A 13,523-nucleotide genomic window follows, 5' to 3' on the forward strand; every position below is an offset into this window, starting at 1 on the left:
CAAGACGTATGCAAGTTGTTGACCTGATAGTTTGCGATAAAGACCATCGTCTCCAAACAACTACCCTTTTTATACAATGCATCCCTGAGTGTCATGTACATTCCAAAAAGGGAAACAAAAGTGACCAAGAACGCCGCGATACCGCTTGCGGCACTGATTGTCGCAGGTGCCGCAAGGTCTAGAACCAGTAAAATCGTCATTCATTATCATGGGCTCGACCAGCCTATTCCAGCATAGCCCGATCGCTCAGCCGGGAGCCAATGCCTGCTTGTTCCTCGAGTGATGATTGGCTCGTGTCGTATCAGCGAGGTCGGAATGCTGCGACCGTCGGCTGGAAGCTTATCATCAAGCATCTGCTAGTGTCGGCCAACCCCGCATTCGCCGGTAACTAACTAGTCGAGATACGAGAATGGATTGGATATTTAATATGTCTCTATGTCCCGTGAGTCTTGGCGATTTAGATACTTTCATTCACTGATCTTTAATCTTTTTTCCCCTTGCCGTCAGCCTTATATAAGGCCATCAAACTTACTTCTAAGTTAAAGGCTTAAACAATAAGGCCCCTATAGTAGGCCAGTATCTCGAAAGTCAGTATCTTATATGGTTCACCTGCCTTGGTGGCGCAATTGCTGCCTTGACCAAGCAGTATTAATACTGCCTGCAGTTCCATCGGCAGCTGTGTCAGCCTTCTTCCTTCACCCTAAGCTCGATCTTTAATCATGCCGCCTGAAGAGAGCACTTTGACGATTGATGTCTTGCCTCCGGGCACGCAGCGCATCAATGACTTGCAAGCTACTCATATCGTGCTGGCTCCTCGGCCAACTTCAGATCCCAATCAGCCTCTGGTATGGAAACCCCCATCTAACAAATGATATACTCTAACGTTTTTAGAACTGGAGTACAATGCGCAAAACTCTCCATATGGTCCTTCTTTCTCTTTACTCAATGATGATGTTTTGCATGTACGTCTTCAGCCTCTCTCTATCCCGCAAACGCTAATCGACGTCCTTCAAGTCCCTGCATGAGCGTCCCATTCTGGCAGAACTTCAACGAAGAGCTCGGCATGAGCTACGACATGCTGAACAATGGATATGCAGCAAATATGGCAGGTCTTGCCACCGGTTGCATCATCTTCATCCCTATCGCCCTGCGCATCGGCCGTCGACCGGTTTATCTCGTTACGTCGTTGATCATGTTTGGTGCTGGGGCGTGGCAAGCCGAGACGCACACTGTCGGGGATATGATTGGTATGAATACTATCGCAGGCATCGCTGGAGCTGTCAATGAGGCTCTGTTTCAAGTCACGGTAAGTTTCCATTCAGCTGGAACTAACGCGAACTCATGCTTATCGGTATGGCAGGTAACAGAACTTTTCTTCGTCCATCAACGTGGTACAATGAATGGTATCTACTTTGGGATGGTTCTAGTTGGGGTGAGCAATCATATAATCCCTTCACTACTGTCACTCTCTAACAGATACAGAACTACCTTGGACCTGTCTACGGTGGCCAAGTTGCTGTGACAATGGGTTGGCGATGGGCATGTTGGTCCGCCACCGTCTTCACCGGCATCGTCACCGTCCTCATGTTCTTCTTCCTTGAAGAAACAAAGTACATCCCCGCACCGCTCAACGGCCACGACCCTCGAGCTACCTCATCTTCGCCTACCGATAACGAGTTTTCCAAGGTTAACAGCACCGCAAAGGCACCCCTACCGAACGATACACCAGCTAGCGTCAACTCTATGGACCAGCAGAGTGATGCCGTTGAGATAGATCACAGCATTCCCATGAACTCTTACTGGAAGCGCCATGCACTTTTGACATTGGATAAGCACGAGTCCACTCAGAAGCGAACGTTCTGGAGAGACATATACGAGCCTTTCCAACTCCTTGCCACATTCCCAGCCGTTATGTTCGCCGCGTTACAGTATGGTTGGAGCATTGCCATGCTCGCCATTCTAGCAGTAACACAAAGTTCACTGTACTCCATTCCGCCGTATAATTTCACAACCGCTGGTGTTGGAAACATGAATCTCCCTCCCTTCATCGGTGCCATCTTGGGAGCTCTATTTGGAGGGCCACTCGTGGATTGGTCGATTGTGCAGATTGCGAAACGCCGTGGAGGTATTTATGAGCCCGAGACAAGATTGTGGCTATTCCTGGTTCCTGGATTATGCATGACGATCGGATGTCTCATGTATGGGCTCACTATTGCCAAGGTAAGTTCTATCCAACATTCAACAATCTGAACATGCTGACGGCGGCTTATAGGGAATGCCATGGATCATCAACGCTGTAGGCTCAGGCTTCATTGGTTTCGCCATTGGAGGTGGTGGAGACATGTCCCTCACATTCCTACAAGATTCTCACGAGCATGTAAGTTATTCCAACTCCAATCGTCCTGCCATCGACTAACCATCTCGCAAAGATCATCGGACCTGCTCTGACAGGCGTTGTTTTTGTTCGTAATGTCATTGCAACGGGCCTAGTCTTTGCTGTCACACCGTGGATGGAAGGTATGGGCGTGTACAACATGTACGTAGTCTTGGGCTGTATCTCTACTGCCATCGCTTTGACTTGTGTGCCCATGGTGATCTGGGGTCGCATGTTCCGGGTTCGGTTAGCGGGCAAGTATGAGTACTTCACCAACAGGCAGTATTAGAAACCATATATCTATTTAGATACAAGTCCTATCGTCTTTTGATGCACATGCTGAGTATCTCCATGACCTGGCTAGCCTCCGTGATTGGGAATGCATTTGTTTGAATCCAGATATCGTCCAGACTATTCCTGGCAAGGACCTCAAGCTTATCCTCTCCAATCCCAACCTCTTCGAGTGATCGAGGCATACCCAGAGCAGAAATAAACGCATCCAAGATGTCGGCCAGGCTTACTACGCTCTTATCAAGACCCTTCACCTGCAGTAGTTGCCGAACCTCATCCTGTTCCAGCAACAAATCCCTCACAACTTCCTGTCTCTCAACGTTTGCCTCTTTCTTGTAATTGAACCTGCACACGGCAGGTAAGAGTATACAGCTCGTCTCACCGTGCCCAACGCCAAGAGGACCAAGTTGATGTCCGATAGCATGACTCGCACCGAGTGGCACACCACTTGACACGGCACACATAGACGAGACAACGCCCTGATGGCATAGATGTCGCGCCTGCAGAGACTTTGAATCTGTCTTGCTTGCCAACAGGCCACTGACAAGTTTCACAAGACCCTTTTTAGACCATTCATCAGCCTTATCGTTCGAGAGAAGCGAGCAGAGCGTTTCGACGCAATGATCAACCGCGCGGATACCTGTGCTGAGCCAAACCCACTCAGGAGTTGTAAGGCAGAGCTCTGGATCCTGGATGACGAGTTCTGGATCGACGCCCTCGCAGTGAAAGGTTCTCTTTGCGTGGCCTTGGGATTCTGTTCCTCCCGCGATGGCTTGAAACTCTCCTCCAGATAGTGATGTCGGGATGTGGATGAGAGGAATAGTTGGCTTGGATATGTCGTTTCGCAGCGCGGGATTGCTCTTTGGTGTTCCCCACAGAGTATTCATTTCCTTCTCCGTTGTGACCGAGTTGGCTAAAGCGAGTCTCGCCAATTTGGCGGCGTCTGTCAGACTGCCAGCGCCCAATGTCACGAGGCAGTCGATGTTGAGGTTTGAAGCATCTTTGACGACTTCAAGAACTTGTGCAATTGGAGTATGTGGATTGATGCCGATTCTGACACCGACAATCCTGCTATCAAGTGCCGAACGAAGCTTTTCAAGCGCGTCTGTAGATTGTGCCAAAGACTTGGAACAAATCACGTACACCCTAGAGCAAGAAAAAGTATCGCGACAGTGACGTAAGCAGGCCTCGGGGAATTTGAGCCCGTATGAGACTTTGGGCGTCTCTCGACCTTCATAAGCTGGATAATAGACTTCTTTTCCGAACGCGAAACTCATGATTGTTTGCAATTATGGTGTCTGACACCGTGGAAAGCTGCTCAGTGTGCAAAAACTCAATCAAGGACAAGAATACAGGGTAGGGTAGAGATCCCCTCTCGCTGAAGTGAGCTTAGCGCAGGTAACTATGGCAAACGCGTTCCACTTCCCCCACATGGAACGCGCGTGACGCGTGTGAACTCTTCTCCACATCAGCATGGGGAGCTCCACGTACGGAATTACGGATATAGACTGTAGACATGATGTGGGACGCCAGAACAGGGATAGCGCCCAAGTTGCGAAGCGAAGCATCACCAAGGCCATGGATCTGAGTATTGTCGGGAGAGAGCACATTATTGCAGTCGGATATACCCAAAGAAGAAGAAAAAAGCAATGGCGAGTTTTACAAGACACTTGAAAGCACTGTCGACAAAGTCACCTAGCGACATAGTCATCTTATCAGCTGTTCGAAGTCCCATTACACGAGCGTTCAAAGGCGGTTTCAAAGATGCGTGGCCAGAGGACATTTTGGCGCCGGTAAGTTGATCTCATCATATTTTATCGCAGGCGCTGTGGCTCTGATATACTCTCTAGGTTATGGCCGAGGCGGCATTGCGGGCTAGGACCCAAAAGGAAGACGTCCAAGATGTTCTGATAGGGAATGTCCTCGCGGAGCTAGGTTTTGCAAAAACTGGCAGAATGGCCCTCTTACACGCTGGGTTCCCTACATCAACGACATTCCACACGGTCAATCGTCAGTGCTCGAGTAGTCTGCAAGCTCTAACTCACATGGCGCATGCTATCCAAGCGGGTCAGATCGAGGTCGCCCTCGCTGGAGGCGTCGAAAGCATGTCGAAGAACTATCAGTCTCGCGGAATACCCCAAGACGTGGGTCCAGCTCTGCGTAACACGAAGGTTAAAGCAGCTGCCGACTGTCTTATGCCTATGGGTATTACATCAGAGAATGTTGCGAGGAGATATGGAGTTGATCGCAAGACGCAAGACGAGTATGCTCTCTTGAGTCATACTCGTGCGAATGAGGCACTTGCAGCGGGTCGATTTGATGCGGAGATAGTGCCGATTGAGTACCCGGCGTATGATAACGAAGCCGGTGAGACTTCACAAATTCGAGTCGCTGCAGATGACACTATCCGGCCAAATGTGACTCTGGAGAAGTTGGCCAAACTCAAGCCAGCATTTCTAGAGGACGGTGGCAGCACTGCTGGAAACTCGTGAGTATCGTGCAGCCTACATATTCTAAGCTTTACTCATCACCAGCAGGTCCCAGATATCCGACGGCGCATCAGCAGCCATCCTCGCCCGTCGCTCATGGGCAACCGAGCGCGGCTTGAAACCCATAGCTCGATTCCTCGGAACTCAAGTCGCAGGCTGCGAACCTGATGAAATGGGCCTGGGGCCTGTCTATGCCATTCCACGACTGTATGAACATGTTGGTATAGAGCAGAAAGACGTTGATGTTATTGAACTCAATGAAGCATTTGCAAGCCAGACTCTCGCTTGTATTAATAAACTTGGCTTGGATGTTGATAGGGTTAATCCCAATGGTGGTGCTATCGCCCTTGGACATCCGACTGGAGCGACTGGAACGAGACAGCTTGCGACGCTGATTGCTGAGCTTGGGAGAAGGGGGGAAGAGATTGGTGTCATTAGTATGTGTGCTAGGTAAGACCGTCCATATTGCCTTGATTGAGTGGATGCTAACAGGCTGTTTAGTACTGGAATTGGCGTTGCATCCGCCATAATCATGGAGTAGTTCAATAAGACATTTCATCTGCCATGCAATTACTTTGTTCGCACCTTGTACCTACTAGGTTCATGTAGATGATTGTAACTGTGACAGACAGAGTGTTGAATGCAAATGATAAACAGCTATTGCTGTACTAGTGTGTACAAATTCTAATTATCCACCGACGGCCTTCTTGTCTCTTAGCCTTTCGATCTCAGCTGTGTCCAACCCCAGTACGTCTCTCAATACCTCATTTGTATGCTCACCCAGTAAAGGTGGCGGCGTCCTGATCGAAGGTTGGGTTCTGGAGTACTTGACAGGGCTGTTAAGCACCTTCAGCTGGCCACATGCAGGATGTTCAATCTCTTTTATCATATCCCTCGCCACCACTACGTCGCCATAGTCAGCTAATTATCCCTATTTGATGAGTGCCACTTACCGTGTGAGTGCTCCAGTGTGTCCTTGATATCATTGATCTTTGCATACGCGAGACCCGTACCCTCAAAGATATCGAGCCATTCTTTCAATAGCTTAGAACTCGTGATATCTTCGATCATACGCTCGAGTACATCCCTATTCGCTACTCGCGCAGAGTTTGTAGAGAAGCGTTCGTCCGTTGCCCAATCGTCTTGACCAAGACATTTGCACAAAACGCCGAAAAGTCGGTCATTGGCCCCGCCGATCAAGATGTCGCCGTCTTTGGTGCGGAATGCGCGGTATGGTACGACGGATGCTAAGCGCTCTCGTCAGTTCAAGTATAGATCACTTTATGTGGAGCGACTCACGATGTGATGTTCCGTATCGTCCACCATCTCTCTTCCCCGTTACCAACACAGATTGTGCCATGTTCGCTAGGGTCGCAACTTGACAATCGCTCAGGCACACATCCAACGCCTGTCCTTGCCCAGAGTGACTCCTCTCGATAACAGCTGCAAGAATGCTATTGACCGCATATAACCCAGTAGTTAGGTCAGTCACCGCAACGCCGACTTTGACTGGTGGTCCATCGCGTGGACCCGTGATGTGCATCAGACCCATTTCAGCTTCGACCATGACATCAAAACCTGCACGACTGCTATATGGACCTGTTTGACCATATCCAGTTATGCTCGCGTAGATAAGTCGGGGGTTGGTCTTGGCAAGGGTGTTATAGTCGAGTCCGTATTTCTTTAGAGTTCCGGGCAGGTAGTTCTCGACGATGACATCGGCTTTGGCGGCGAGCGTTTGGATCAATTTTGCCCCTTCTTTTTCCTTGAATGAGACTGCTACAGATCTCTTGTTTCGGTTCACCTAAAAAACCGCGCGATAAGCATGGGGTTCTCATCAAAGTCCAGACAGCAACACTTACCGATAAATAATACGCACTTTCGCCCTCGCCGCCTCGTCCATCTTTATAAGGTGCAAATGGAGGTCCCCATGCTCTCGTATCATCGCCTCTTGTTGGATGTTCGATCTTGATGACTTCGGCTCTATCGGAACGTTAGAAATGGGATGTATTCGACAAGCTATTTGCTACGAACCCTAGATCACCAAGAATTTGAGCGCAATATGGCTTTCTGGTGTTAGCGCGAGCTCAGATGCTTCCTACAACTGCAATACTTACACCAGCGAGGACTCGAGATATGTCCAAGACTCTGATTCCCGATAAAGGCAATCTTGGGGTTGCTGCTGTCGCATTGCCTCTTCTGCTCAATGCTGAGCGCCAAAGCGGGGCAACAAGTGTTCTTCGCATGGTCAACATGGCGGTGGAGGCATAACACTCACTTCAATATCCACAAGGCGTCGAATTGGCGAAATATCGAAGCTGAGTCGATGTGTATAAAAGTAACCGTATACTGTTCTTTGGATGTATAAGCATTTCGCCTCGGCACTTCTGGTGCTAAAGTCCCACATACGGCAGCAGTCAATATTTCGCATGTGGGGTTTACGCAGTGACGCTACTATACCCTTGTCCATGATGGGAACCTTCATTTACAACAGGGCAATTAACTCATGAGAGACACAGAGATTGTATACCACTTTTACCTACTGTAGGCTCAATCCTGCGGCACACAAACTGAACTTGACATTTCGATACATACACTTCATACGACCGTTGGACTTGTTTCCTTGAACCGAGAACCATGATGAGCTCATCGTTCCGTGCACAGGCTCCTACCCGCCTATGGACCCTTGGGCAGCGTAGCTTCTCAACCTCCACCGCATTACGAAGGATCAACAAGATCTGTGCCTCCGAAAACGATGCCATCAAAAAAGTCAAAAGTGGATCGACTGTTCTGGTCGGAGGCTTTGGCTTTTCTGGTGTCCCCGAATCGCTCATCGAAGCTGTTGCCGCGCGCAAGGACCTCAAAAACTTGACCGTTGTCTCAAATAATGCGGGCATGCCTGGTGTTGGTCTTGGTACGTGCGCTGACAACGCTGGTGATCACCAAGCTAACGTCGGCAGGCCGATTGCTGGAAACCCGACAGATCAGTAAAATGATAGCGTCTTATATCGGAGAGAACAAGGTCTTTGAGAAAATGTATCTCAGTGGAGATCTTAGCCTCGAGTTGATACCGCAGGGAACGATGGCGGAGAGGTGCGCTTCTGGGGCAGCTGGTGTACCAGCGTTCTATACTCCAGCTGCCTATGGCACTGTTGGTAAGTCTATCAAACACTGCTTAGCGGCGAGCTGCTGAAGTCTTTGTCTATCCAGTACAGACTGGCGAATTACCTGTCCGGTACAATAGAGATGGCTCCGTAGCGCTCATGTCACGACCTCGAGAAACGCGTGAGTTTCACGGCAAGAAATACATACTCGAAGAAGCCATATTTGCCGACGTTGCTTTGGTCAAAGTTCACAAGGCCGATAGGCTGGGCAATTGTACATTCCGGAAAGCACAGAACAACTTCAATGAAGCGATGGCGAAGAATGCAAAGTTGACGATTGTTGAGGCTGACGAGATCGTTGATGTTGGGCAGTTGAATCCCGAGAGTGTTCATATTCAGGGAATTTATGTCGATGTTATCATCCAGAGTACGAGGCCGAAGAAAATTGAGAAGTTGACGTTTGCTCAGGATGCCAATACTAAAGACAAAGGTAAGTAAAACCCCATCTGCTCTCTACAATAATCCCACTTACTGAGGATTACAGTTACGAGTGCCAACCAAAGGCGAGAACGCATCATCAAACGAGCTTCCAAAGAGCTGAAAGACGGTATGTACGTCAATCTCGGTATCGGGATGCCACTCGCGACACCAGGCATGCTCCCAGACGATTTAGAAGTCATTCTACAATCGGAAAATGGCATCCTAGGAATGGGCAGATACCCAAACCCTGGGGAAGAGGATCCAGACCTCATCAATCCCGGCAAAGAAACCGTAACATTGAACCCTGGGGCGTCAACTTTCGGGAGTCATGAGAGCTTCGGTATGATCAGAGCTGGAAAGATTGACTTGACCATGCTTGGTGCACTGCAAGTCAGCCAATATGGAGGTAACTTCTCAGATCCTATGCTTCCCTGTGAGTGGCACTGACGCGTGAAGACCTGGCCAATTTCATGCTACCTGGAAAGGTGAAGGGTATCGGAGGTGCCATGGACCTAGTCGCCAGCCCAGAGAAGACCAAAGTCATAATCACCATGGTACGTCACTTATTTTCCTGGATCAAATTTGAGCGACAGACTCACACATCTAGGAACATGTTGACCGCAATGGAAACCCAAAGATCCTGGAAGGTAAGTCGGATTCTGCGATGAACAAGCCAGAGTTGCTGACGCCCACGGATAGAATGCACATTTCCGCTCACCGGTCCTCGATGTGTATCCAGAATAATCACCGACTTGGCCGTTTTCGATTGTACACCTGAGGGTCTGGTGCTCAGGGAGCTGGTGGACGAGGTTGAGATGGATGAGCTCAAGAGCAAAACGGGTGCGACATTCAGGATCGCCGATGACTTGATACCGTACCAGACTTAGTTTTGAGGGGACCAATGAGCATGGTATTTGTAAAATCGTTGCCTTTCCATTCTCTAAAATCAAATCCATAATGTTCGTATTAAAACTCTATTGATATGTGTATACTAACACTTTACGATGCGTTCTCGGCTAGCGTATCATCAACCATGCGTTGCGCCGACCCTAAATAATTGATAGGATCACAGAGCCTCTCCAGATCACTCAAAGGCAGATGCTGAGTCACCCTCTCATCCTTCTTCAGTGTATCAAGCAACGTATCTCCATCCTTACTCTCGATAGTCACTTTACAAGCCTCGTACACGATATCATGCGCATCCTGTCTTCCCACATACTTAGCCAACGCCATCATCAAAGCCTCCCCAACAATAAGCCCCCTTGTAGAAGCGAGGTTAGACGCCATGCGCTCCTTGTCCACAACAAGACCAGCAAGCGCAAACTCAGCTTGGTGAAGGGCTCCAACGGCTATGACGAAGCTTTCGGGTATGGCTACCCACTCGAGATGCCATGGTCCCGATGCACGCTCAAAGTCGGACACCATTCCGTCCAGAACAAGACTGGCGTTGGAGCGTAGGATTTTGGAGGCGGCGAGGATGACTTCGCTGGAAATGGGATTCCGCTTTTGGGGCATTGTGGATGAAGCGCCGCGGTGGGGAACGAAGGGTTCAGCGACTTCGCCGAGTTCATTGGAGGACATGATGATTAGGTCCAAGGCGATTTTGCCGAGGGAGCCACCGATGAGGGCCAGGAAGTTAGTCACTTCAGCGATGCCATCACGGGCTACATGCCAGGTAATAGAAGGGTTTTCAAGGCCGAGTTCTGCAGCGAGTTGCTTCCTCACACTGACGCCCTCTGGGCCATCGCCGAGGGATGCCAAAGTCCCAGCTGCACCTCCATACTGAACGACAAGAGCACGACTCTTGAGCTGCTGAAGTCGCTCTCTGTGGCGATACAGACTTGATAGCCACACAGCGCATTTATAGCCAAAGGTGACAGGCAGTGCATGCTGGAGATGCGTCCTTCCAGCCATCGGCGTATCACGATACGTAACAGCCAGGTCTTGCAAGGCATTTATAACGCCTGCCAACTTAGTCCCAACGACATCGAGACCAGACTTGATCTGTAAGACGCTTGCGGTATCCATAATATCTTGTGTGGTAGCACCCCAGTGCACATACTTTCCAGCAGAGCCGCACATATCGTTGAGCTGACGCACAAGAGGAAGGATGGGATAGCCGACGACATCTGTCTCGTTGCGCAGCCGATCCATGTCGAGACTGGTGGCATTGGCTTTGGAGGTGATGTCGGCGGCAGCATCGGCGGGAATGACATTGCATTGGGCTTGGGCTCGAGCTAGAGCAGCTTCAACGTCGACGCATCTGTCGATGTAGGCTTGGTCGCTAAAGACCTATAGAGTAAGTTAGTCAATTTTGGGAATGAGAGGGTTAGTACGGTGACTTGCATTGCGAATCTCGTCGGTACCAAACAAGTTCCGGAATATCACAGAGTCAATTGCGCTGACTGAACCAATTGCGCGACGTTGAACAAGCGTTGGCAGCTGTATACGCGCATTCCAGCGGTGTGGATGAGCTTGAGTTAGTTGGGTGAGCACCCTGCAAGATTGGCGTGTGCGCAGCATGATTGGCAGTAGAAAGGAAACTCAATGATAGTACTCTAGGCGCAGTAATCAGGCAACTACCGTAATTTGATATCAATTGGTAGTCCCACACGTTGTAAATTAATTAAACATACGAGTTATCTCAAGGTTGAGGGGTAAGAATAATGCCTCTGAAGGTCTCATTATGTGGGAGCTCCATATCCCCACATGCGACGTCAGGTCTCCCACTTACTGGCCCATTTGTGTGTGCATCTGCCGTTCGGTAATAAACTTGGGACTTACAGTGAAGTCTACTAATACGCCCAGAGAATAAAAGGAAAATGAACCATTAGATTAGATCCAAAACATCCTCAACTTGAACAATCACATCAAACCCCTAAGAAGAATTACACATCAAACATCAGCATGGTCGCCGCTATCAAGAGACGTGAGCCCGCCACAGATCCCCAGAAAGTCTTCCACTACACAGACCTCCAGCGCACCAAACCTACCCGCGAGAATGACCCCTACGAGTACCAAGCAGGCTGGGGTAACCGCCATCAATCAGAGGTCATCCCCGGCACTCTCCCCGCCGGCCAAAACAACCCTCAAGACAGAGGTTTTGGTCTGTACACTGAGGGTATCACCTACTCTGCTTTCGCAGCTCCTCGCGGCCTCAACATGAGCACGTACATGTATCGCGCTCGACCATCAGCTGCTCATCAGGGATACTCCAGCATTGAGACAAAGTCTCATATTGAGAACTGTTTTTTGTCGTTGAATCCCAAGGTTGAGCCTTTGTATCAGCAGGCGGAGTGGTCGCCTTTTCCACTGCCGAAGGATGATGAGACGATTGACTTTACGGATGGGTTACATACACTTGCTGGAAGTGGTGATCCCAATCTTCGTCAGGGCATCGCTGTGTATGTTTACATGATCAATGCTTCTATGATCAACAAGGCATATTGCAACACAGACGGTGACTTTCTCATCACTCCTCAACTCGGCATCATAGACATCCAAACCGAGTTGGGTCGTCTCTTCGTCCAGCCGGGCGAGATTTGCGTTATCCAGCGTGGTGTACGTTTCCGAATCAATCTAGCAGAGGGCGTCCCCGTTGCTCGTGGCCATATCGCTGAAGTCTGGGGATCTATGTGGGAGCTGCCTGACTTGGGACCCATCGGAGGACATGGCCTGGCAAACCCACGAGACTTTCTATATCCTGTTGCTCATATTGACGAGGATCTACACGTGCCTTTCAAGATTGTTGTGAAGAACAACGGAAAGCATGTTGTCATCAGTCAGGATCATAGTCCGTTTGACGTTGTTGCATGGCATGGGAATGCAGTTCCCTACAAGGTAAGCTACCGACACACCGCTACCAGCAGGTCACGTACTAACTACATAAACCATAGTACGATTTGACAAAGTTTGCATCTCAGAATAGTACCAGCATCGATCACACAGACCCAAGCATCAACACCGTTCTTACAGCAAAGTCATTCGATCCTCACGTTCCGCTCGCAGACTATCTCTGGTTCGGCCCTCGGTGGGACGTGGCTAGTAACTCTTTGCGAGCACCTTACTATCACAGAAACAGCGCAACTGAGATGCTGGCATGTATCTATGGAGCAGGTCTCGGTCGGTCCGATGACTTCTTGCCCGGTGGCTGTAGTTACGAAGGCGGACATACTCCACATGGTGGATTCGGTGAGGAGTATATCACTGAAGCTATCTTGCAGCACAATGAACCACGCAGAATCTTAGAGAGTAAGTAATGGGCCTTGAGAGATATGATATAGTTACTGACTTGGGGACAGATCAAATGACCATCATGGTTGAGTCATCTCGCACATTCCTGTTCACAGAGTATGCTCGAGAGATCTGTGGTGTTCTTCACAAACAAGCCACGGATTACCGGGTTTGGGATAATCTTCCCGATCGTTTCTCAGCACATCCTTTGACCAAACAGCTTCTTGAGCGTGTTGCAAAGGATAAGGTGAACCAGAAGAAGGCGGTTGACTACTATCATTCTGTTCAATTGCTCGATGCCAAGGGCCAGCCTACGCAAGTCCTGCCTCCTCTCGAGACTAATGGCCATGCAAAGATTAGTGCAGTCGATGCAGCGGTTTGGAATTAGGACAACTTTGTGGATTTATCTTGAGCAAAGAAATGCCGTGTATTTGTATTTAATAGCGCTATAGGCTCTCACGCTTGAATGGTATCCTGTCCGATAACAAACCTCTATATGTGCTTGAGTGATTGTACATGCAAAACCGCCAGCGTTCCAACTGCGAGCTCGCT

General features: G+C 49.4%; 7 protein-coding genes; 4 read left to right on the plus strand and 3 right to left on the minus strand.

Moving 5' to 3' along the window:
- Nucleotides 1–719: 719 nt before the first annotated feature.
- FFUJ_06829 (related to HOL1, putative substrate-H+ antiporter) lies at nucleotides 720–2,663 on the plus strand (the record flags this gene model as incomplete). XM_023577014.1 has 7 exons in its annotated part: nucleotides 720–845; nucleotides 892–962; nucleotides 1,015–1,306; nucleotides 1,361–1,432; nucleotides 1,483–2,220; nucleotides 2,273–2,377; nucleotides 2,430–2,663. The coding sequence occupies 7 exons, from the start codon at nucleotides 720–722 to the stop codon at nucleotides 2,661–2,663; spliced, it is 1,638 nt and encodes a 545-aa protein (XP_023430149.1).
- Nucleotides 2,664–2,691: 28 nt separating this feature from the next.
- Nucleotides 2,692–3,942, minus strand: FFUJ_06830 (related to Fe-containing alcohol dehydrogenase; the record flags this gene model as incomplete). Its single annotated transcript, XM_023577015.1, has 1 exon — nucleotides 2,692–3,942. The coding sequence occupies one exon, from the start codon at nucleotides 3,940–3,942 to the stop codon at nucleotides 2,692–2,694; it is 1,251 nt and encodes a 416-aa protein (XP_023430150.1).
- Nucleotides 3,943–4,314: 372 nt separating this feature from the next.
- Nucleotides 4,315–5,684, plus strand: FFUJ_06831 (probable acetyl-CoA C-acyltransferase precursor; the record flags this gene model as incomplete). XM_023577016.1 has 4 exons in its annotated part: nucleotides 4,315–4,458; nucleotides 4,516–5,153; nucleotides 5,203–5,591; nucleotides 5,656–5,684. The coding sequence occupies 4 exons, from the start codon at nucleotides 4,315–4,317 to the stop codon at nucleotides 5,682–5,684; spliced, it is 1,200 nt and encodes a 399-aa protein (XP_023430151.1).
- A 158-nt stretch (nucleotides 5,685–5,842) lies between these two features.
- Nucleotides 5,843–7,409, minus strand: FFUJ_06832 (related to alpha-methylacyl-coa racemase; the record flags this gene model as incomplete). XM_023577017.1 has 6 exons in its annotated part: nucleotides 5,843–6,057; nucleotides 6,108–6,401; nucleotides 6,454–6,958; nucleotides 7,017–7,137; nucleotides 7,189–7,220; nucleotides 7,272–7,409. The coding sequence occupies 6 exons, from the start codon at nucleotides 7,407–7,409 to the stop codon at nucleotides 5,843–5,845; spliced, it is 1,305 nt and encodes a 434-aa protein (XP_023430152.1).
- Nucleotides 7,410–7,794: 385 nt separating this feature from the next.
- On the plus strand, nucleotides 7,795–9,625 carry FFUJ_06833 (probable succinyl-CoA:3-ketoacid-coenzyme A transferase, mitochondrial precursor; the record flags this gene model as incomplete). XM_023577019.1 has 7 exons in its annotated part: nucleotides 7,795–8,068; nucleotides 8,115–8,309; nucleotides 8,365–8,748; nucleotides 8,803–9,144; nucleotides 9,195–9,292; nucleotides 9,346–9,385; nucleotides 9,438–9,625. The coding sequence occupies 7 exons, from the start codon at nucleotides 7,795–7,797 to the stop codon at nucleotides 9,623–9,625; spliced, it is 1,521 nt and encodes a 506-aa protein (XP_023430153.1).
- A 112-nt stretch (nucleotides 9,626–9,737) lies between these two features.
- Nucleotides 9,738–11,086, minus strand: FFUJ_06834 (related to 3-carboxy-cis,cis-muconate cycloisomerase; the record flags this gene model as incomplete). XM_023577020.1 has 2 exons in its annotated part: nucleotides 9,738–11,030; nucleotides 11,075–11,086. The coding sequence occupies 2 exons, from the start codon at nucleotides 11,084–11,086 to the stop codon at nucleotides 9,738–9,740; spliced, it is 1,305 nt and encodes a 434-aa protein (XP_023431410.1).
- A 559-nt stretch (nucleotides 11,087–11,645) lies between these two features.
- Nucleotides 11,646–13,359, plus strand: FFUJ_06835 (probable homogentisate 1,2-dioxygenase; the record flags this gene model as incomplete). XM_023577021.1 has 3 exons in its annotated part: nucleotides 11,646–12,578; nucleotides 12,635–12,989; nucleotides 13,040–13,359. 3 exons carry the CDS (start codon nucleotides 11,646–11,648, stop codon nucleotides 13,357–13,359), a joined length of 1,608 nt encoding a protein of 535 aa, XP_023430154.1.
- Nucleotides 13,360–13,523: the final 164 nt, after the last annotated feature.

The sequence above is a fragment of the Fusarium fujikuroi genome, chromosome FFUJ_chr05 (genome assembly GCF_900079805.1).
Source record: "Fusarium fujikuroi IMI 58289 draft genome, chromosome FFUJ_chr05".
NCBI classification, from domain to species: Eukaryota; Fungi; Ascomycota; class Sordariomycetes; order Hypocreales; family Nectriaceae; genus Fusarium; species Fusarium fujikuroi.